This window comes from Sebastes fasciatus, chromosome 3 (assembly GCF_043250625.1).
Source record: "Sebastes fasciatus isolate fSebFas1 chromosome 3, fSebFas1.pri, whole genome shotgun sequence".
NCBI classification, from domain to species: Eukaryota; Metazoa; Chordata; class Actinopteri; order Perciformes; family Sebastidae; genus Sebastes; species Sebastes fasciatus.
In genome coordinates, this window is record NC_133797.1 from 5,271,684 (window position 1) to 5,294,837 (window position 23,154).

Here is a 23,154-nt window from a genome sequence, read left to right on the forward strand (position 1 = left end):
ATTACAACCATAACTTGTTAACTTACCTCTGGCATCAGCATCTTCAATGCATCATCAACTATGACTCAAAGGGGCATCAATATATAAAATAGATATAAAAAAAAAAGCTCTGGTGCAAGATGCCTATGGCCAACCTATGAATGATACATTTGAACCTGTTGTGAACAACAAACTAGTTGTTCAGAGATTTGAGCTTATTGTTTTAAAAAAAAAAGAAATCTCATTCAAGTATTGAGCCAAATAAGCGAATGAGAAAAACTGTAAATTATGAATTTGGTTTGAATAGTGCAGTAGGATACTGCTGCTGACCATGTAGACGTAATACCCGGAGGTACCGGCAGGCGGCAGGAAAAGGGCCCAATAGTCTGGAGTCTACCGGAGAGACAGAAGAAGAAGTAGTCATTGTTTTGGTCGACTGGTTTTGCTGCAGACTGAACGAAGAGAAAACACTTCGGACAGGGCGATAATAACGCACATCTATTGGAGCTTTTATTGTTTGAAGCTACGAGGTGAGTTCAGTAGACTGAGAGACGACCTTGGACAATCACGTTGAAACACGTCTATTTTAGTGCGTAATGCTTTCATAACCGGTCCATAACGTCCGTCCAGCCAGATGACGGTGTGATTTCTATGAAGACGAGAGGAGTGGCAGCTGATGTAACAGTGAGCTGTAGTTCACAATCTCATTGAAATAGCGGTTATTAGTTTGTGCCGAATTTAAGATTAAATTGCCAAGAGTCGTAAACATTATAATATGTCATCCCATCGGCATATATATTTGCCAAGAAGCGTATTGTAATCACAATTAACCCGATTTTTAAATTGAATTTGGTTTGACCTTGTGAGAAGTGCAACTTCGGGGCCAGAACAGCCTATGTGTCACTTTCATTGTTTGTGGTAACATGCTGTTCATAATCATTTACATACATGAGCAACGCTGTATCGTTAAGAGTTGTTTTATTTTGAAAGGTAAAACCGGAAGTAGTATAGCCCTTGCCCAGACATTTTCAACTATACATAAAAGAGGTTAATGTGAATGTTTCCAAGCAAATAATAGCTAAACGCTGTATGGAAACGTATTTCTCAATAATTAATTATCATTAAAACGTAATAATTGACAAGTAGAGACTGCTATGTAAATTTTTTTTTTAAACAGAGTTTATTTCTGAATTTTGTTAATACAACTCTAACAATCCATTGCACAAATATGTTTGGACTGATAGATATCCCACCCCCCACCCATGACAATACCCAGAGGGCACTCAAAAAAAAAACAAGTGTACAAAAATAAATATAAATAAAATAAAATTAAAATAAAATAAATAAACATAAATCATGATAAATTGTTAGAGGTTTAAGACAGTACACCCTATCATCTAGGGCATTGACATGCATAAAACAAGCACAGGAGTTAAGCCGAAGAGTTGAACACAAAGATAAATCGGGTCCTTCCAATGTTTCGTTTGAAATATTCCTGATCAAATATATACACACATATACTGTATCCATATATACATATATATACACACACATATATAGACACATACACATATATATACATACACACACATACACCAAACTTTAATCAGCCACAAAGTTATCTGAGTCTAAGGAATCAACACGACTAAGGAAAGGTTGCCAAATCAATGAAAACTTGTCGGCTGACCCCTTAATAGTATACCGGATTTTCTCCAACTTAATAAAGTATAACATATCTCTAAGCCACTGTGCAAATGTTGGAGGGTTGCAATCTTTCCATCTAATCAAAATTTGTCATCTGGCCACCATCGGAGCAAAAGGTAAAAGGTTTAGTTTATTGTTGTTTAAAGTGACATTTTGTGGTACCACCCCAAACAAAGTAACTGCTATGTAAATTTAAATCAAAAGGGTTTACTGTGTGACCAGCACCAATATGTGACCATAATGAGGCAGCAACCACTAATATGCCTCTTAATGTGAAATTGAATTAAGTTTAATTTGAATAAAGGTGAATGATTCAGGGTAGTCTCCATGCACAAAGAGGTGATAACTAGATTTAGGTTGGTTTACTTTGTAGTCATTTTAAATGTGGTTAAATCAAGGATTTGGCAGAGGTAGCCGACTCTCATTGGAGCTGCAAGTAGGCTACTACTTAGAATTTGGAAGAAAATAATACTAAATTACATTGTCATCTCTACAGACCTCCTCATTTTTGTGCATTAAAACTGAACGTTGATGACTATTACCAGAGAAGAGAAGGATGGTAAGGTAATCACGACCCTAAGCTGTAGTTTTGGGATATACATAGATTTTCTCATTGAAAAATGTTAATATCCTTTCAGAATAAAAGTATTATTTGATTTGAAAAAAAAAAATCCCCAAACTATGAACAGTAATGTGGAGCATCCAGTAAAGTGTGTGCCTGTGTGTATGTTCTAGATCAGTCAGCATGACAACCAAGCACGGATTGATAACCGATTCATTCAAGGTGGTGAAGAAAGCTCGGAGGGCGATGAAGCGAGAGAAGAAGCCTACTCCTCCTCCGCCACAGAAAGGTGAAGAGCAGCACAGTGTTTGTATATAGAGGTCCTGTTTTTGCTATGTTCTGTATTGTAGGGATGTGCGATATGGAGAAAATCAAACATAGCGATATGTTTGACCAAATACCTTGATATCGATATTGCAACGATAATGTAGGGTTTACCATTGGTGCTTTCACAAAATATTTACCCAACGAGATTTTTGATAAATAATCATCAGTAATGTGGATATAATGACTACATGTGTAAAAGCAAATAATAGAACAGCTAGAACATTCTGGTAAGTTCAGAAAATTGCATCACTTTACTGTAATAGAACCTTTAAAACAAGGAAAAGACAACACTTGTGCCATATGACGATATTACGATATAATCTAAAATGAAAGCTAGTCTCATATCACGATATCGATATAATATCAATATATTTGCCCAGCAATACAATAGTGACTTTAATTCTCTCTGAATCTTTTCATTGGAGCAGAGGCTGAAACTGAAACGGTCCGAGAGAAGGATCTGCAGACGCTCAGACAGTTTGATCTGGACTGGAGATTTGGTCCCTGCACAGGTAACATACCTACATGTGTACACACTGTAGAATATCTGGCTTTGGAATAAGATTTAAGTCGTGTCAACTTAAATATCGGTTTGAATTTGTGTACGGGATGACAATCTCTGAGTAGTCAAAGGGCTTTAACAAATGAATACAGCGTGTAGTGCAGTTGATTCACCGAGCGTTTTCATATGGACCGAAGGGTGGGCGCTACACTTCCACGTCGGTCGGCACGGCTTTATCAGCTGTAACCGTCTTATCAGCAGGGTGCAGAGCGGCGGCCGTGACCAGGCCAGTGGGGCACGCTCACATGCACTAAACGCACGCGTGTTCTGCAATACTTAATCACACAAACATATTTATTAAAGCTGCACTACATTTATATTAACAGTGGATCAAATCATTATGTTTAATATGAAAGGTGTCGTTTTGTAGTGACAAAACCCACAGAGAATTATCACCAACTCTGCAGTTCCCGTCTGTCCTTTTTTTAGCCATCACACAAAACCCTGAATCATTTATCATTTATCATATTACCTCTCTCTCTCTCCAGGTATCAGCAGGTTGCAGAGATGGGAGAGAGCAAAGCTTCATGGTCTGAGCCCACCTGAGGAGATCAGATACCTGCTGCTGCAAACACACACTGACAATGAGTACAACCAGAGGTAACACACACACACACACACACACTTATCCCCCATTTGTGGTATCCGTAGAGTATTTTAAAGTACCACACGATGCTTACTTTTTATTAACTCCTATACTAACAATGTTAACATCCACCAACTCTAGAAATATGTGTGGCTGAGGTATACCTGATGTTTACTCATATTATCTATCCTATAGGCTTATGGCAGATACAAACTATCATGGGTCAAAACACTGTGAAGAAGGTAGTTGGAGGTGGTTATAATAAAAAAATCATAGCCACTGGTGTTATCCAAAATGTAATAAAATATTGATAATCCCCCTGATCCTCCATTCATGGGAGGTATAAGAACATCATAGACGTCTTAGTACTTCTGGCCTATCCCTCCCCTCATGCCAGTTTGGATGAACCCCTAATTTACTGCTGGAGAGAAACCTATTGTTAACAAAATATGGGGGCAAAATAATATTATTATTATACTGAACAGTTGATATGGCGTTGAAACATTAGTCTGTAATAAAGTTGATTGCCTTTAAACCATGTGATCCAGTGTGCTTTGGACCTGGTCTCTGAAGTTTCTCCTGTTGCCCTATTCTGTGAGCACCGGACAGGCCGGCGATTCCTTGTGAAACGGTTGAAGCGCGTTCAACCTCCTTTCTTCGCTAGCTAGCTCTCATCTGATGAGCTAAGTTACGAAAGCAAACGTTTTGATAATGTGAAAAATTCTTAAAGGAAAATGTAATATGATAGTACGTCTATTTAATGCAATTCCGTTGAAATGTGCTAAAACGGAATGTTTCAGTGAAAGGGTAAATACAGGCATATTCAGACAGACAGTATGAGAAAAATAAAGTTGTTTTTTTAACATTACAGCATGTAAACATGTTCTAGTAGGAACCCCAAATACAAGTATGAACCTGAAAATGACCTGGATATGGGACCTTTAATTATTCTATTATCATGAGAGAGTTACAGTATTATACTTATGAGTCATTTTAGTCTGCATTTAATGTAGGCAAAGTTCATGTACTGCTGAAAAATGTGGAATGATATTCAGCCCTAACTCTTAGAGACACAGATTCATATTAATAAAGTCGGTCTTAATTTGTTGGTAATTATTTAGTTTTTTGTCTTTCAGCCTATGGAGCGATTATCCTTTGTGAGGAAGACATCACTGGAAGGAGAAAAAGAATGCAGATTCCAGCAAAAGTCAGGTTAATGTATATGCACCTCTCAGAGGGATTTACCTTCTTTAAGCCCTGAAAAGATTGAAGATGTTTAAAGGGAGAAACCTCAAGAAGAGCAACAGAGGAGGGGTCGCTCTTTCAGGATGGAGACAGAAGAATGACACAGCATCCATTTGTTGTTTTTTCTTGCAGTTGTACTACGTTGGCTTTTACACACAATGTTTGTATTAACATTTTTTAATTAAAAAAATAATTCTACCAAAAATACTGTCTTCTTCTGTCTTGTGATGCATAATGGAGGGAGGGTTTACCTCACTGTTGACACTGTAGAAATGAAATGATGAAGGAGACATAAATACCAAAGAGTTACACATTCACATAATTTGCTACCCTCTGGTATCTCCCATGTGGACTGCACACTGACATACATTTGCCTCCGTCTTTTTATAACTGACCTAACTTAAAAGTCTCTGTTTTATTCTCAACTCCACGAGATACATGAGATAGAGACTGAGTGAGTGGATGTGTTCTAGCTACAATGAAAAGTCTGTGTAAGCCTTTGTTAGTGGTTAAAGTGATTGGAAAATAAAGACTTGAATGGTTGTCACTTGGAACATATTCCAAAAAGTGATGCACACACATGATAAGACTCCTTGTAATATGTAGGTCTCTCGCCATATGCTGTATATCCATTGAGAATGCATTTGAGAAGAAGAAAATGTACTATGTAAAATGAAACGCTCTTTTTTATAAATTTTCTTATGTAAAATACTGGTTGTGAGGGTTACAGGGGTTGAATTTTGCAGCTTTAATTAAAAAAAAAATGTTTGACAGATGGACGAAAAGGAGGTCCCGCCTCTAGCGGTATTCGATTGGTCTGTAGTGTCGTCAAACACTCAAAGCTGATTGGTTCACACGCCGATCAGTTGAGCGACAGCAGACGCACCGTGCTCTGATTGGTCAAGAGCTGGGTGACTGAGATTGGAGGCGGTCTCTTCGGTAGTAACGATTAGAGTGGGCGGGATTTGACAGGATTCTACACGGTGATACGTTGACGTGCTGCGTCACTCAGATTCCCCGGCCTCTCATTGGTTCATTCTTAGCTGCGTTGAGGACCGTTTAATCATGTTCGTTACGGGCTAGCAGCGTCAAGGTGGACAACATCAGCCGCGATAATACCAGAAGTCAGACGACTTTTATTCAAAATAAAAGTCCAAAATGTGTTGGTGTTGGAGACAATACAGCTGTCAGTTACCCGTTGGTGGAGAATACTCTGAAACAAGCATTGTCACGAAACGTGCATTTAGATTATATCACAGCATGTAGTGACGTCTCCTCTGTCTGAGTTGAACACGTGCAATGTAAATGTGCAATAACACGTTGGTCACTTTTGCAATGTAAATACTGTAAATCTACTGTTACGGATATATGTGCAATAACATGCTGATCACTCTGTTGCAATAATTATATCATTATCTGACGGACACTTTGTGCAATAATCTGGCAAAACTGTCATCTCATCAATATACATATTGTATTTTATATTTTATATTGTATTATCTTGTATATGTTTTTTTATATTTATATTGCACTATCTCTTTTTTTGTGCTATCTTTTTTTTAGCACCTATGGGATTGTCACAATCTAATTTCGTTGTACTTACAATGACAATAAAGGACTTGAATTTTGAATCTTCTCAAGCAGAAATGTTTACTTTGAAGGTTCCGACCGGAAGTTGTGTTTGGTGTTTGTGCAGCTTGATTGTATTGGCTGCTGTAGCCTGTAGGCTGAGTATTAGTGACCCACACCCCTGCAGCCGGGAGGAATAATACGACACTGTCTGTAGAAAATAGTCTGCAACTATATATGAGAATTATTTGCCTTAAATAAGCCTTAATTTTTGTAATATTTGTACCGCTCGGGAGTTAGACGACGTCGCTGTTTGAATGGATTATTATGAGTGTTGGTCACAGTATAACTGAGCTAGATAGCCTGTTGTAAAAAAAAACACATTTTCTAAGTATATTTGTTGCTGCTTTTTTTTTTTCTTCGTTGCTGTTGGGAAATCAATCGGAAACGCATGGTGCTGTGATATATCGTGTCTTACTAAAAGAAGTGAAGGGACGGTGGAGCGATGTCACACTCTGGTAAGCAACCTGTTCATCTCCGGAGGATTAACGTTACCACACACCGCGCTATAGCTGCCCGACGGTAGCTAAGCTAGTCACCCACTAGGCCTATAGAAGGAGGCTAGGACACGGTTTTGGGGTGTTGTGTATGACGCATGCGCAGTGTAACTCAAGCTGCGGTCCTACGTTTTGATTGGCTCAATTTCGGCGAGTGCAGACCAGATTCGACTGCGCATGTGTAGTACCCCCTGATTTATGACGTATTGATGACGCGTGTCCTAGCCTACTTCTATAGGCCTTGGTCACCCACACAGACAGACAGCTAGCCCGCTAGCTCTCTGCTAGCTGAAGGCTTCAGCCTGTTGTGATTTTTTCACCTGTCATCTGACATATAGCTCTGCTATCAGCCTACAACCAGTTGCAGCCATATCAAATTGCTAGTGAGCAATATGTCTGCAGCTTTTCACCGTTATGTCATCCACATGAAGGCGAGGCTTCTCGTAATAACAGAGCGAAGGTATATGGATCGTAAGACCCTCATATTTTAATGTCTGTCATTAAACAAATGACCGGAAGTGTCCTCATTATTAGTTTCGCTGGTACCCAGTTTATTTGCATCTTGTGCAGGATACAGGGACGGTCCTTCAGGATGATACTGCAGATGCAGAAATTGGCATAAGACATTATTAATTCTGTTAAACTCTCAGGCCCAGTTCTTCCAACCTGACTGGGCCTTTAATAATGATTGAGAACAGAGACTTGTGATGAATTCGGCCTATACCAGGGGTCTAAGCAACATGCGGCTCTTTAGCTCCTCTCCACTGGCTCCCTGTGGATTTTCATTTTTATTTATCATGGTTGTAGGTCTACGGTATGACGGAGTATTAGGGAGTATTAGGGCCACATTGAGGGAAAAAAATAAATCTGAGGTTTCGAAAATGAAGTCATAATATTATAAAGTAGTAATTTTACGTGTTATTTTCTTTTTCTCTTGTTAAGTTATGACTTTATTCTCGTAAAATTAAGACTTTTATTCTCGTAAAGTTGTGACTTTCTTCCTGTAATATTACGACTTTTTTCTCTCATAATATTATGACTTTATTCTGTAAATCTCAGATGTTTTTTCCCCTCAATGTGGCCCTAATACTCCGTCGTACATTTGCTCTTTGGCCCTCACTGCATTTGGTTTATATACTATATACTTAGACTATAAACTGTGTTACCTTCATCACAATGATAAAATGTTTTGCGGCTCCAGACAGATTTTTTTTTGCCTAAAATGGCTCTTTTGATAGTAAAGGTTGCTGACCCCTGGACTAGATGATGAACCGGTAAATGATGCTAGGAGTTTGTAATTATTCCGAGCTGCTCGCTAACACACGGCCACACAATGGTGGGAAGGAGATCAAGGGAATACACCCACATTATTTCTTATAATAATATTTAAATGGGTGAACTATAGATAGCCTGGGTGCATTTAATGTAAACTTGAATAATAAACAGCCTAAAAGCACAGATATGAATATTGTACCAATAGGATGCAACAGCAGGAGATGCTCCTTCAGAGGCAGCTCACCCTATGGATACAGTGATTCATGTGTCTGGGGCCTGTTTATTCTCTGTGGGCTCCAGTTTGTGCGGTTGCTTGGCTAAACAGTACATTTGATTCCCCAGCCAACTAATGCTGTAACAGTGTGTAATTATTGACACATTCAAGTGGCAGGCTACTTTTCAAGTGTGGATCACGCTGAAATACTGCATATTTTTTATTGAAAACCAGCTGATAAAAAGGACTGATAAGAATATTAACCTGAGGAAAACACTGAATATTAAGAAATATTTTATAACTTGAAAATTTAAAAATATAAAAAAAAAAAAGTTCAATACAGCTAAAATCAGAATCAGAATCGTGTTTATTGCCAGGTGTAAGAGGTATACACTAGGAATTTGCTTTGGTTATGTTGGTGCAAGTCAAAACAGTATAATAACAAAAGAATAGATAAATGTTAGAATAAAATAAGAATAAAAAATTTAAATTCTACCAATGTTTGCATTTTCAACCTAAAATATACAGCGATCAGCCATAAAATTAAGACCAGTGACAGGTGAAGTGAATAACATTGACTATGTCATTACAATGACACCTGGCAGTGGGGGGATATATTAGACAGCAAGTGAACATTTTGAACTTTGAACTTTGTGTTACTTGGAAGCAGAAAAAATGGGCCAGCGTAAGGATGTGAGTGACTTTGACAAGGGCCAAATTGTGATGGCTAGACGACTGGGTCAGAGCATCTCCAGAACTGCAGCTCTTGTGGGATGCTCCCGGTCTGCAGTGGCCAGGACCTACCAGAAGTGGTCCAAGGAAGGAAAACCGGCGACCCGTGTTGTCCGATCCAATAGAAGAGCTACTGGAGCTCTAACTGCTGAACAAGTTAATGCTGGTTCTGATAGAAAGGTGTCAGAACACACAGTGCATCGCAGTTTGTTGCGTATGGGGCTGCGTAGCCGCAGACCGGTCAGGGTGCCCATGCTGTCCTAATGTTATGGCTGATCGGTGTAGTCAGCCTTATTAAAGCTAAAGTTGGTAACTTGGAGCAAATATAGTAGAACAAAAAGGTGTTTTTATAAAACGGTCACTATATCCAGTAGTGCATGAGACAGGTAATCTGAAAAAAATAAATCATGCCCAGAATTGTACAAGATTTCCCAGACCGGAAGAAAACAACCAATCGGAGCCGAGGAGTCTCTACAGCAGTCAATCACCGCTCATGAAACTTGTGAACTCCGATCAAACTGTCAATTTAGGCAGCGCTGATCCAATATGAATCAAGATTTTGTTACTGCAATGCCTATTTCTCGCCTCAAATGTTTTCTTGCAAAGGTTTTTACTTGCAAATGCCTTTAGGAGCACGAGGGGAAGGGCAGGAGAACATGATTGTTTTCACGGATTATCTGTCTCATACAATACTGTTCATCACATCTGCTCAAAGTGACCGACTGCAGCTTTCAAGCTATATATTACCTTCCTATGTTGTAAAGAAGGGTGATTATATACACTACACACTTTTTTGAATCCAACTGTTACATAACTGCCTCTGTAAATTAGCAAAAATAGGAGTTTGACAGCTTCTTGTGATATTTTTGTACTGAAGAAGCTGATATTGATCTTGCCTTGTGTTCTCTCCTCCTCCTCCTCCTCCCTCCACAGTGATGGATAATGCTCATACTAAGACGGTGGAGGAGGTTTTGGGCTTTTGCAGTGTAAATGAGTCTACAGGTCTGAGCTGTGAGCAGCTGAAGAAGAACAGGGAGAGATGGGGACCCAACGGTACAAATAGAAATCTTTTTTTTGTTTTCATTAAACACTCATTCATTCAATTTCTTCAAAACAAATAGACTATTCAATGTAGTGTCACAAGAGATTTCATCCATCTTTTGTTTATTAGATGAAATTAATACAATGATTACTACTACTACTGCCACTAACAAAACATTACAACCATCATGATAATAAAAACATGGTCATACAAAATATCATTAGACCAAATTAAGGTTAAAGGCTCCTCATATGCAACAATTACATAATTCAGTAAATGTTAACATGGATACACATTTACTAGACAGTGCTGTCAATCTGCATCATATCCTTTTTCAGTAAAAGATGTTCTGTATAACTGCATCATGTTCAAGTATTAGCAAGCACAATATCATTTTAGACCTGCTGCTGCAGCAGCCAACAAAAAAAAAAATCATATGTGTCGAGTCATGTGTCCCTACCAGGGGAAATTTGGTTGCAGTCAGGTATATAAACATATTCATCATAAATCACATAATGCAACAATAGATACAAACAGTACAAAAGTGCTCGGGTAGAGGAAAATAACCGATCACTGCTCTGCATCAGGGTTATTATAGTAAATTAAAACTGAAACTAAAATGAAAATAAGCAGTGAAAAATATTGTTACTAAACTGAAACTGAATAAAAACAATATCCTTTAAAGGACCAGTGTGTAACAATTAGGGGGATCTATTGGCAGAAATGGAATATACAAATAATAAGTATGTTTTCTTTAGTGTATAATCACCTGATAATAAGAATTGTTGTGTTTTCGTTAGCTTAGAATGAGCCGTTTACATCAACATAAGGAGCGGGTCCTCTTCATGGAGTCCGCCACATTGCACCGCCATGTTTCACCAGTAGCCCAGAACGGACAAACCAAACACTGATAACTTTTCCTGCTTCGGGCTGGAGTCGAAAACGTTACTCGCTCCTGTAAAAATGAACATAAATTCATATCAGTTTTAATTTTTTAGTTATAATATATCACTACTAAAAAAAAGGAAACGGCATGAATTTCTGTCAACTCTCGTGACGTTGAACCACAGAAACGTAACGGAGTTGACATTCCAGGAGATGACTTAACTGAAGAAGCGTGAAGATTAAACATTATGGCCATTCCTACACAGTTCTCCAACCGTGTATTTTATATGTATTTATAGCTACATACTTCTGAGACATTATACCTGGCCCTAACAAAAAACATACTGAAACTACTGCAAAACAAAAACTAAATATATAAAACTAAAACTTTCTGAAAAACGGAAACTAAACTAAAAATAGCAAACTGAAAACTAACAAAATAAAATAAAAACTAATTGAAAATTCAAAACGATCATGACCCCCTCCGCATTGTAATTTATTAAACAACATGCCAGTGGTGATGATAATGTATTTTTTTCTTTTTCTCCACCCTCCGTCCTTTCTATCTACCTTTAACTCTTTCTTTACTCGCAGAATTGCCAGCTGAAGAAGGTGAGATATCTATCTATTTCACTATATCATGATATTCTGTTCCTCTTCTTTCTTTGTCTTTCTCCCATCGTCTTTATCTCATCTAAATCAAAGTCTGTCTTTTTGTCTCTTTCTTTCTTCTGCTGCTCATTGTGTTCCTTGGTGTCCTCATGCAGGGAAGTCACTTTGGGAGCTGATCCTGGAACAGTTTGAGGATCTGTTGGTTCGAATCTTGCTGCTGGCTGCGTGCATCTCCTTTGTAAGAAAACGCAACCGTGTGCACAACCACATGCAAACACATACACATTCACATATACAAGTAAAGGTAGTAATTTCTACAAGTTTGTATGGACTATGTGGATTTGTGTAAACTGATTAGTTAGTTTAACTCTGCTATTTACGCACACAAATGAAAGGATCGTTAATAACACAAATCTTCACCTTTCTCTCTGTCTTGTGTCTTCTGTCTCGTAGACCTTGGCTTGGTTCGAAGAAGGGGAGGGGACAATTACAGCCTTTGTTGAACCCTTTGTCATCCTCCTCATTCTCATTGCCAATGCTATTGTTGGAGTTTGGCAGGTAAACAGTGTGTGTGTGTGTGTGGTGTGCAGTTTTTTTTGGATTGACAATCACATCATCATATCAAGGCAATTAATAATGAATTTCTTTTTAACTAGAAAATGCATTTCCTGCAGAAAATGCGTGTTAACGCCGACAGCTAAAATGAATAGCAAAGCATTGCTGTAAATAGAGAAATCTTATGGATGTTGAGAATCAAACATAAAGAGAGCTTCCTGTCTCTCCTTCCCTTCTGTCTTTATCTTCACATGAGGGCAACCGTGTTGGAAGTGATTTTTTGTACAATTGAAGTTTCCACATCAACAATTGAAAAAAAACTCATAGAACCGTTCTATGATGCTGTGTCCTCCAGGAGCGTAATGCAGAGAATGCCATCGAGGCTCTAAAGGAGTACGAACCAGAGATGGGCAAGGTGTACCGACAGGACAAGAAGAGCATCCAGAGAATTAGAGCCCGAGACATCGTTCCTGGAGACATTGGTGGAAGTCGCTGGTAAGTAGACAAATAAAATTCAATTCATTCAACATCTGTTGAGTGTCAAACACTCACCCTTTGTAGCTCTGTAACTTCCACCTTCAAGCAGTAAAGCAGGTTTATGTCTTATGTGGGATTCTACATTTCACAGTGGGAAAACTAACGGCCACAGAACTTTCTACAGCCAGCCCTGCAGTACAATCCACCCAGAAACCAGACTATGGCATTCTACACTGCATAAACTAGGGGTTGGTCTGCTCGCGGTCTTATGGAGCTTCTAAACGTTAAAAATGCAGCAAATTTTTGGCTTGCCATACATTTTTCGACTTGCCATCAATTTTTGTAAAACTGCCAATATTGGAAATCTGCACAGTTTATTTATTGCCTCAATAATTCCCAGAAGTGGATTTAAAGATCAAAAAACATCTACATTTCTCAGCCAATCTCAACGAGTCATTTTATATTCAAGGGTTTATGATCTACGTGGAGTAGAACACACACGTTTTGTATCCAGTTGATTAGAATCTCTCACTAACAAACTAGAGATAACAAACCATCTTCTGCACTGAATATGTTGAATAATGTCCCGCAGAAACTGTAATTTAATTCCAGTAATACTTGTTTGCACAGCTAGGCATTATTCCTCTGTTTCAAATCTATCTAGTTCTGCCCCAAACCCATTAGACCGTCATTCTTTTAAGTCAGTTAGAGGCATATAAAAGCAAATATAAGAAGCTTAGTGATATTAAGGCATTAGCATTCAGGAGAGTATGAACAGGAGACATTAATAATGGAGAATTGAAGCCCTAACATGTTTTTACACACACACACACACACTTGATATTCTGTCTAATAGTATGTAGTCTGTAGTGCTACAATGAGCTTGGAAAGACATTTGTATTCAAGCACAATGCATATACACTGCATTGCTGTTTATAGACATGGTTGAAATACCACTGTGGCGTCTTAGTCCAGTCATTCCTGGCAAACATCTTAATCTCTGCCCTCTCCTCTGGCTGTCATCATCATCATGGAAAACCCAATGAGAGGCACACAAGGCTGGGATGGAAAATATTTGATTGGAGTGCATCTCATAGCAGCAATTTCACAAGCTTTTTGTAGTGTGGATTCATGAAAGGTGGAATACACGAGAAGAATCGGAGGGTCTGAAGCGTCGTTTAGATATTGTGTGTAAACCTTTTTTCATCCAGTTGTGGAGTGCTTTTTTGAGTGCTGTAATTTTTTCTCAAATGTTTTAGAGTGTGAGAGTGCGTGTAAAGTTCTAAAGTGGAAGTGAAGCGTTCAACCAAGTTAAGCTGGTTTACTAAAAAGGATTTCCACTCTAATGAACTATTATCTAACAAACATGACAAATGTCAGCATTTAAAAAAAAAAAAGATCGCCATGATACAGTACTTTAGCCTGTGATGTCACAAGGATGGTTGGCTCGGCTGAGTTACACCGATACAACGGTAGAGACCGTGAAAGACGGAGACTGAGGAGACACGGGACAGAAGAAAAACAAAAGAGGGAACAATGTTGTATTGTTACTGGATGTAAAGATGAGTTTTACAATGTTAAAGTCAAGGACAAAACAGTCCATTTTAATAAACTGACGCTGAAACGGAGATCAGTAACGTTACTGCAGCGCTGGCTAGTGGCACTGAAAGAGCCCTCCGACAGGCACTGAGTCCAGCGTCAGCTGACTGTCTCTCCATCTCCCGTCCTCTCCTCTCTCTGATCACCTGTCTCTGTCTCTCCATCCTCTCCCCTCTCTTATCACCTGTCTCTGTCTCTGTCTCTGTCTCTCCATCCTCTCCCCTCTCTTATCACCTGTCTCTGTCTCTGTCTCTGTCTCTGTCTCTGTCTCTGTCTCTGTCTCTGTCTCCCGTCCTCTCCCCTCTCTGATCACCTGCCTCTTCTCCTCTGCTGTCTCATTCAGACCGTTCAAAGACAGGGTCACTATGGAAATAAACGCCCAAAGCACTACTTTATTCTGAAGCCTACATTATAGAGTTTGTTCACGTAACTTGCCGGTAGGTTCTGCTAGCTAGCTAGCAACCAGTTCAACATTAGCATACCGACTTGGTGATCTGCTGTCAGCTCAGGGACAGCTTCATACCATTAGACTGTCACTTTACCTCTATATACTTTACTTACTGTTTTAAAAGCTTTTTATATCTCTGTAGTCTATATACTGCTGTTACTTGTGTGATCTTCCTTTTTTTATATAGGCCTGCATATTTAAGGAGCATTGTTGAAGGAAGCCTGAGATTCAAGAGCCAACGTCTGCTTCTTTGTAATTGTTGTGCATATGATAGTAATGAACAAACCCGGCGAATACAAAAAACAGAAACGTGCACGTGATAAGAGCGCACAGTATCCGCAAGCATCCTCGCGAATTAGCATTTCTGCTCCGTGTGCACAAATGCAGTCCCGCAAGCACGGGGCTGTAACGAGCACGAGCTCGACCCTCCCACGCTCTCTTGTCAAGCGGAGGCGGGAATGGAAGGCAGTGGCTGATGTCCTTTGACTGCACTGCCGGCCACACCGTGCGTGAGCATGGTTACAGTAACTGTCCAGTGAGCGTGGTTAACTGTCCCCTTAGCGTGGTTAACTGTCCCCTTAGCGTGGTTAACTGTCCCCTTAGCGTGGTTAACTGTCCCCTTAGCGTGGTTAACTGTCCCCTTAGCGTGGTTAATTGTCCAGTGAGCGTGGTTAACTGTCCCCTTAACGCGGTTAACTGTCCAGTGAGCGTGGTTAACTGTCCCCTTAGCGTGGTTAACTGTCCAGTGAGCGTGGTTAACTGTCCCCTTAACTGTCCCCTTAACGCGGTTAACTGTCCAGTGAGCGTGGTTAACTGTCCCCTTAGCGCGGTTAACTGTCCCCTTAGCGCGGTTAACTGTCCCGTGAGCGCGGTTAACTGTCCAGTGAGCGTGGTTAACTGTCCCCTTGAGCGTGGTTAACTGTCCCTTGAGCGTGGTTAACTGTCCCTTGAGCGTGGTTAACTGTCCCGTGAGCGCGGTTAACTGTCCCGTGAGCGCGGTTAACTGTCCCTTGAGCGTGGTTAACTGTCCCGTGAGTTAACGAGGCTCTCGTTCTCGCTCATTAGTTGCAAACAGATACATTCCGTTCACCAAAAATATGAGCACGTTCAATGAATGGCGCTCTTTTAGCACACTCATGCACAACACAGTCCAGCTGAGTTATATGAACACTGTCAGCTGTAGTAACAACTTAAACACACACACACACACACACACACACATTTTTTTCCCAGTAAGACAACTGTTGAATCCTCCAGATACCCACTGCTATTTCAAGCTGCTCAGAGAGAGGAAGTAGGGTTAGGAGTATGTATCGTGTGTGTGTGTGTGTGCGTGCGTGTGTGTGAGATCAACTGTCCTGTCTGTTTGTTGTAAAATATTCGCCTTCCAGAGCATGGGAACTCAGTGACACTAACCAGACCGGAGGCTGTGTTTCATTCCGATGTTTTTTGCCAAACATAATGGAGTGACCAATATGACTTTCTGGGTACATCCGTACATTTTTGGAGTGAAACTGACAGTAGTTTGTGTAAGTAATTTTGGCTGTTTTTAAGTAACCCTATCCATCACTAATACAAACTATGACTTATCGACCAAGAGGGGGCAGCCCTATTGATGTGATCACTGTTTGGTCCAACAATGTATTCTTGTCATCCTAAAGGTCACTCTGCAGTATAACCTTTCATTTTGTACCAGCTGTGATATGTTCTTTCTGCAAACATCTACCTTTTGAGGTAGTCTGGTTCCAGACCTGTGAATCACTGCCCACGTCTCTGATTTCTTCACAACAGATCAAATTGGTCTGGTGTTGTGCAGCGTTAAATATAACTAAATATGTTCATCAAAGCAGGCTGGTTTCATACACTGCTCGTAGCTACTGTATACCTACGAAAAGTAATGCACTGTAATTTGTGTGTATCCCACGAAATCAGTTTGTGTGTAATTAATGTAATCGGGAACCAGGAAATATACATCGCAGCAACACGCCGCATAGGGAGGAGGTTTGGGTGGATGGGTGGGTCAAAAAATACCAGACTTTCACCCAGGAGACCGGCGTTCGTGTCCCGCGTGAAACCAGAAGTCAACGATGATTTATTTGTCACGTTAGTTGCATACTTAAGTAATGCCACTTCCGTTATTTGAAGCCAAACTCCGATCTTTTCCTAAGCCTAACTAAGTAATTTTCTTGCCTAAACCTAACTAAGTAGTTTTGTTATAAAGTCGATCTTTTCCTAAGCCTAACTAAGTCGTTTTCTTGCTTAAACCTAACTAAGTAGTTTTGTTATAAAGTCGATCTTTTCCTAAGCCTTACTAAGTAATTTTCTTGCCTAAACCTAACTAAGTAGTTTTGTTATAAATTCGATCTTTTCCTAAGCCTAACTAAGTCGTTTTCTTGCTTAAACCTAACTAAGTAGTTTTTTTACCAAGTCACTCTTTTCCTAAGCCTTATTAAGTAATTCTTTTTTTGCCCAGATGAATGGGAAAACTTGCGTTTTCGCTGCAACGCCTGATCTGATTTGAATGCAGCCTTAGTGGCAAGCCTCTGAACCCTCAGGTGGAACAGCTACATGCCCTGCAAGGAGTATTTTGGAGCTTTTATTTCAGACAAACGACACTGGTCAATAGCATCATTTTGCTGTTTTTGTCAATCAGCAGATCTAGGTAACAAGGCCAGACTGCTGATTGCTAGGCAACTGCAGCATGTGGAGGAGCAAGTTCATAATTTGAAGCTTTGACGGGAAGGAGAGAACTGAAGTGCTCTGATTGTTTAAGCCGCAGCGTCTGAAGTCAAGGACATTTTGATTGGTTGTGATCTTAACTGGAGTGTGACTGTTTGCTTGTCATCCAGGGAGAGTGCTTTTAATTTGAACCTTAGTTGATGTGTCTAATCGTGATCTCAAGATCATGACCTTGCTTGTTCTTTTATGGTGTGGAGGTAGGAGAGGGGGAAGGGATGCTACATAATCTACATCTTAGGATCTTTGTGGGTTTTTAGAGGCACACTTCTTGGCCACTACTTGTGGCTTGTTTTTTTTAACTCGGGAAGAAAAGTTTATATACAGAATGGAATACAAACACCACATTTGTCTGAATCTAAACTAAATACAAAAATGAAAAGTGAAATTAAGATTTGTTTTTCTGTCTCTGTTCACAACACCCTGCAGTCGGTGATAAGGTCCCAGCTGACATCAGGCTGACGTCCATCTGTTCCACCACTCTGAGGGTGGACCAGTCCATTCTGACGGGGGAGTCTGTGTCGGTGATCAAACACACAGACCCTGTACCGGATCCCCGAGCTGTCAACCAGGACAAGAAGAACATGCTCTTCTCTGTGAGTTTCAACAAACATATCTGTCTTTTCCTAATTCACATAGAATCAACATAAAAGCCAGGAAAGAGACCAGGATGAATGGGACTACAAAGTGTTTTACGTGTTTAAGGTTACTACAAGGAACTGTTAACTGGTTATGAAACAGTCATGTAGGTTCACCAGAAACTCCTTCAGCTCAGACTCCAGCGGGGCCTCCGGAAGCGACCAGACCGCGACAGACAGACCCAGATCCGATATTAATTCACATACTGTATCTTGAGGTCAGAGGTCAAGGGACCCCTATGAAAATGGCCATGCCAGTTTTTCCTCACCAAAATTTAGCGTAAATTTCTAATGTAATTAGAGTTCTGCCCTCAGCCTGTGTTAACTGAGCAGATGCTTCTGTTCAAGATGCTAGTTTCGCATTAGCATGAGAATCAGATGGCTAAACCGAACAGTCACCCAACAACAGCAGGACTGCCTCAGTGAGCAGAGCAAGGCACGCTGCGACTTTCTTTTTCTTCCTTGGAGGGCAGGGAGATGCGTTTGTTTTACAGTTCTAACACGTTGGAAAACTGAATGAAACATCACGTTTTGAACACAAACAAAAAGGCTTCTTTAGGTTTAGGCATAAAACTAAAAACTTCTTTTGGTTATACAATAAAACTACAACTTCTTTAGGTTTAGACAATAAAACTACAACTTATTTAGGTTTAGACAATAATACTACAACTTCTTTTGGTTATACAATAAAACTACAACTTATTTAGGTTTAGACAATAAAATTACAACTTTTTTTGGTTTAGACAATAAAACTACAACTTTTTTTGGTTTAGACAACAAAACTACAATTTCATTAGGTTTGGACAACAAAACTACAACTACTTTAGTTTTAGGCAACAAAACTACAACTTCTTTAGGTTTAGACAATAAAAATACAACTTCTTTAGGTTTAGACAATAAAAATACAACTTCTTTAGGTTTAGACAATAAAAATACAACTTCTTTAGGTTTAGTCAACAAAACTACAACTTCTTTAGGTTTAGGCAACAACTATAGCTTCTTGAGGTTTAGACAATAAAAATACAACTTCTTTAGGTTTAGACAATAAAAATACAACTTCATTAGGTGTAGACAACAAAACTACAACTTCTTTAGGTTTGGACAACAAAACTACAACTACTTTAGTTTTAGGCAACAAAACTACAACTTCTTTAGGTTTAGACAATAAAAATACAACTTCTTTAGGTTTAGTCAACAAAACTACAACTTCTTTAGGTTTAGGCAACAACTATAGCTTCTTGAGGTTTAGACAATAAAAATACAACTTCTTTAGGTTTAGACAATAAAAATACAACTTCATTAGGTGTAGACAACAAAACTACAACTTCTTTAGGTTTGGACAACAAAACTACAACTACTTTAGTTTTAGGCAACAAAACTACAACTTCTTTAGGTTTAGACAATAAAAATACAACTTCTTTAGGTTTAGTCAACAAAACTACAACTTCTTTAGGTTTAGGCAACAACTATAGCTTCTTGAGGTTTAGACAATAAAAATACAACTTCTTTAGGTTTAGTCAACAAAACTACAACTTCTTTAGGTTTAGGCAACAAAACTACAACTACTTTTGGTTTAGACAATAAAACTACAACTACTTTAGTTTTAGGCAACAAAACTACAACTTCTTTAGGTTTAGACAATAAAAATACAACTTCTTTAGGTTTAGACAACAAAACTACAACTTCTTTTGGTTTAGACAATAAAACTACAACTACTTTAGTTTTAGGCAACAAAACTACAACTTCTTTAGGTTTAGACAATAAAACTATAGCTTCTTGAGGTTTAGACAACAAAACTACAACTTCTTTAGGTTTAGGCAACAAAACTACAACTTCTTTTGGTTTAGACAATAAAACTACAACTTCTTTAGGTTTAGGCAACAAAACTAGTGATCAGGTTAAATCTGTAGGAGGAGTTTGTTAAAGTACAGAGCCTGGAAATAGCAAAAATACACGAAAAAAATCACACAAAATTCAAAATGGCTGACTTTGTGTGTGTGTGTGTGTGTTGGTCTGTCAGCCAGTGATGTTTTATTTAGCACCATCACTCTGACAGGCTGCATATCTGTCACTGCTGGACCAACTGTGACTTCACTCACTGATGTGGAGGAAACCTGCTATTATGGGATAGAAAGAAATCACTACACTTAGATACCACATTTCACTTTGACCGCTTTATGTGAGAGCATATAAATAAAATAGACACATCCAGATTCTACTCAGCATCTCTTAAACTGCTGAAGAACTACAGAAACTATCTCTCAATATTTGATGAAAACGGAGTTTGACAGTAAAGTTTATGACCTTTGCCCCAGGGTACCAACATTGCAGCGGGCCGTGCCGTCGGGGTTGTCGTGGCAACAGGGGTGCAGACAGAGATTGGGAAAATCCGAGATGAGATGGCTTCCACTGACCCTGAAAGGACCCCGCTACAACAGAAACTAGACGAGTTTGGAGAACAGCTGTCTAAGGCAAGGACCCGTGTGTGTGTGTGTATGTTTGTGTGTAATGTAGTGCTTGGGGTCACTTTGGACTCATTGTTTTTGATACTTTATAGTCTATAGAATGAATATATCTGTGTTACTACAGTTACAGTTGTCTTGTTTCAACCTGCAGGTCATCAGTTTGATCTGTGTGGCAGTGTGGGCCATCAATGTGGGCCACTTTAATGACCCTGTCCATGGAGGCAGCTGGCTGAGAGGAGCTGTTTACTATTTCAAGATCGCTGTGGCTCTGGCTGTAGCTGCAATACCCGAAGGTCAAATATCTTTATCTATCTATCGATGCAGGAAAATCACTTCTTACAGATGTTTTTTTCCTATGTTTTTGTAAATAACTTGTCCACTCACTTTAAATAACCTTACATGTGCCCTTCCTTGAGCAAGGCACATACAACCCAACAGCTCAAGTGGAGAATGACAGGAAAAGACTCCTTCCCTCTCATCACCAGTGTCTGCCGGTTGTGTTTTGTCCCAGGCCTCCCAGCAGTCATCACTACCTGCCTGGCGTTGGGCACCAGGAGGATGGCCAGGAAGAACGCCATCGTCCGCAGCCTGCCGTCAGTGGAGACGCTGGGTTGCACCTCTGTTATCTGCTCTGACAAGACAGGAACACTGACCACCAACCAGATGTCAGTCTGCAGGGTACGATCACACCGATACATCCGCCGTGTGTCAAAATTGCTATATTGGCCAGTCAGCCTCATTCAGCTCTCATACGATTGATATGATACAGTAGTATTGATTACATCACAGTCATCATGGCATTGATTAGTAATATCCAAAAGCAGGCAACATGAAAATCTATTAAAAAAAAGTAATTTGCTTATTCCAAATGAACATCTAATGGCTTGTCATACTAACATTAGATTCAACAGCTCACTTACATTCTAGAGTGCCAGCAGTCTAATAAAGCCTGGTAGCTAATACAGGCCGGGTAAAAGAAAACATTGAAATTTCAAGTACCGCACTAATTTGCCTCCTGCTATTTTCTGTTCTGATCATGGTGGTTAGTAAACTCATATGCAGTAGCTCCGGGTATCCATAAACAGCCTCCAGGCCTGCTGTTTTCTGGTCAGATCATGATAACCATGGTTGGTAAAGTCACATAGCTCCAGGTATCCAGCATAAGTCACCACAATGACCATTATTATTCACTCAACCAAACAAAACCTGACTCTGTGATCTTATTCTTTTTGTTAGAATTTTTTTTTTTTTTTTTAAGAAAATATTTTTAACCCTTAGTTTAGTTTCCTGGATGAAAAATTATTAAATTATGGAATAAGTCTTTTTAATTTTTAATGACGTCGGCCGCTTTCCTGCTCTAAGTTGAATTTTTTAGCACCTCAGGAAATATTTGACTCTCCAAGTACCACCATTATGACCAGGGGTGGGCAATTATTTTTCCTGGGGGGCCACATGAGAAACCCAGATTGTCGCCGGGTGCCAAATAAATTCTGTCAGACCTAACCTATATTTTATCACTAGATTAATTTATAGAAAAAAAAACTGCACACTTATTTTTCAGCATTTACTATCTCTTTTATCTATTTTATATTGATGTGAAAACATCTCCAAACAACAGGATTTATTCAAGTTTCTCGTCAAAACTTCATTTTAAGAGATTACATTTGAACACATCATGATAACGTAATTTACCTTCACCCAATAGTAATTTTTCCTGAGCCAACTTTGAACGCCTCATAACAATAACTCAATGGCACCACCGTTAACATTTGTATCTCCGGTATTTAGCCAGTCAGGACTGTGCTGCCCACCGGCTGCTAACAGCTAACGGTACTAACTCTTCTCCTGCTGATTTCAACACAGGTTTGTTGTTCACAGTGTCGCTTTATCAGGGAAAAATAGGGTGCGTCCCCTCAAGTTTAGTAGCGCCATGCTATTGAGTGCTCTTTTTTCTCTTCACCGTGGCTCCGTTCCAAAACAAACTGAAACATGATACAGCGTGTGTATGCGTCATTGTGCATGCGTAACTGTGGGAAAGCATCAATACAGAGGAATCGATAGTCAGAGATTCCTCCGCGTACCACTAGAGAGTACCACCAGTGGTACATGTGCCATAGTTTGAGAACCACTGTCCTAGAGCATGTCGAGTAGCCGACTATTCGGGGTCACCCCTATAGTGAAGTAAAACAAAAATGTGTTAAAAAGAGAAACTCAGAGCAGCAGAGTGGTGAGTATGACGGACTCAGTGTTGTAGAAATTGACTTTATCTAAAGTCACCAGCCCCCTTCAATGATTTCTACCAGGTCTTTATTTGCTGGCCACAGCTGTTTTTTGAACGCAGGCTTTTATTTGAGAATTTCCACTATTAAAAAGTCAAGCGAATAA

General features: G+C 39.5%; 2 protein-coding genes across 3 annotated transcripts in view; both read left to right on the forward strand.

Moving 5' to 3' along the window:
• The first annotated feature begins 351 nt into the window (after positions 1-351).
• pold4 (DNA polymerase delta 4, accessory subunit) lies at positions 352-5,170 on the forward strand. Its single transcript, XM_074627935.1, has 5 exons — positions 352-509; positions 2,419-2,534; positions 3,001-3,084; positions 3,623-3,734; positions 4,857-5,170. The coding sequence occupies exons 2-5, from the start codon at positions 2,429-2,431 to the stop codon at positions 4,879-4,881; spliced, it is 327 nt and encodes a 108-aa protein (XP_074484036.1). The 5' UTR covers positions 352-509; positions 2,419-2,428; the 3' UTR covers positions 4,882-5,170.
• A 1,514-nt stretch (positions 5,171-6,684) lies between these two features.
• Positions 6,685-23,154, forward strand: part of LOC141763474 (sarcoplasmic/endoplasmic reticulum calcium ATPase 2) — a 30,297-nt gene continuing 13,827 nt past the window's right edge. Inside the window, exons 1-11 of one of the 2 annotated variants that reach the window (XM_074627923.1) lie at positions 6,685-7,052; positions 10,246-10,365; positions 11,834-11,851; positions 12,007-12,089; positions 12,305-12,409; positions 12,762-12,888; positions 14,172-14,183; positions 18,096-18,262; positions 20,620-20,775; positions 20,921-21,062; positions 21,281-21,447. In XM_074627923.1, the coding sequence (XP_074484024.1) occupies positions 7,040-7,052; positions 10,246-10,365; positions 11,834-11,851; positions 12,007-12,089; positions 12,305-12,409; positions 12,762-12,888; positions 14,172-14,183; positions 18,096-18,262; positions 20,620-20,775; positions 20,921-21,062; positions 21,281-21,447 (1,110 nt within the window). In that variant the 5' untranslated portion in view covers positions 6,685-7,039. Of the gene's footprint in view, positions 7,053-10,245; positions 10,366-11,833; positions 11,852-12,006; positions 12,090-12,304; positions 12,410-12,761; positions 12,902-14,171; positions 14,184-18,095; positions 18,263-20,619; positions 20,776-20,920; positions 21,063-21,280; positions 21,448-23,154 lie in introns of those variants that run through there. The other variant, XM_074627917.1, reaches the window with a different exon arrangement.

Excerpts from the sequence above, each read along its gene's own strand:
- pold4 (XM_074627935.1), top strand. The coding sequence starts at position 2,429 with ATGACAACCAAGCACGGATTGATAACCGATTCATTCAAGGTGGTGAAG. Across the intron at positions 3,085-3,622 it reads GAGATTTGGTCCCTGCACAG|GTATCAGCAGGTTGCAGAGA; the intron begins GTAACATACCTA and ends CTCTCTCTCCAG. Across the intron at positions 3,735-4,856 it reads GACAATGAGTACAACCAGAG|CCTATGGAGCGATTATCCTT; the intron begins GTAACACACACA and ends TTTGTCTTTCAG.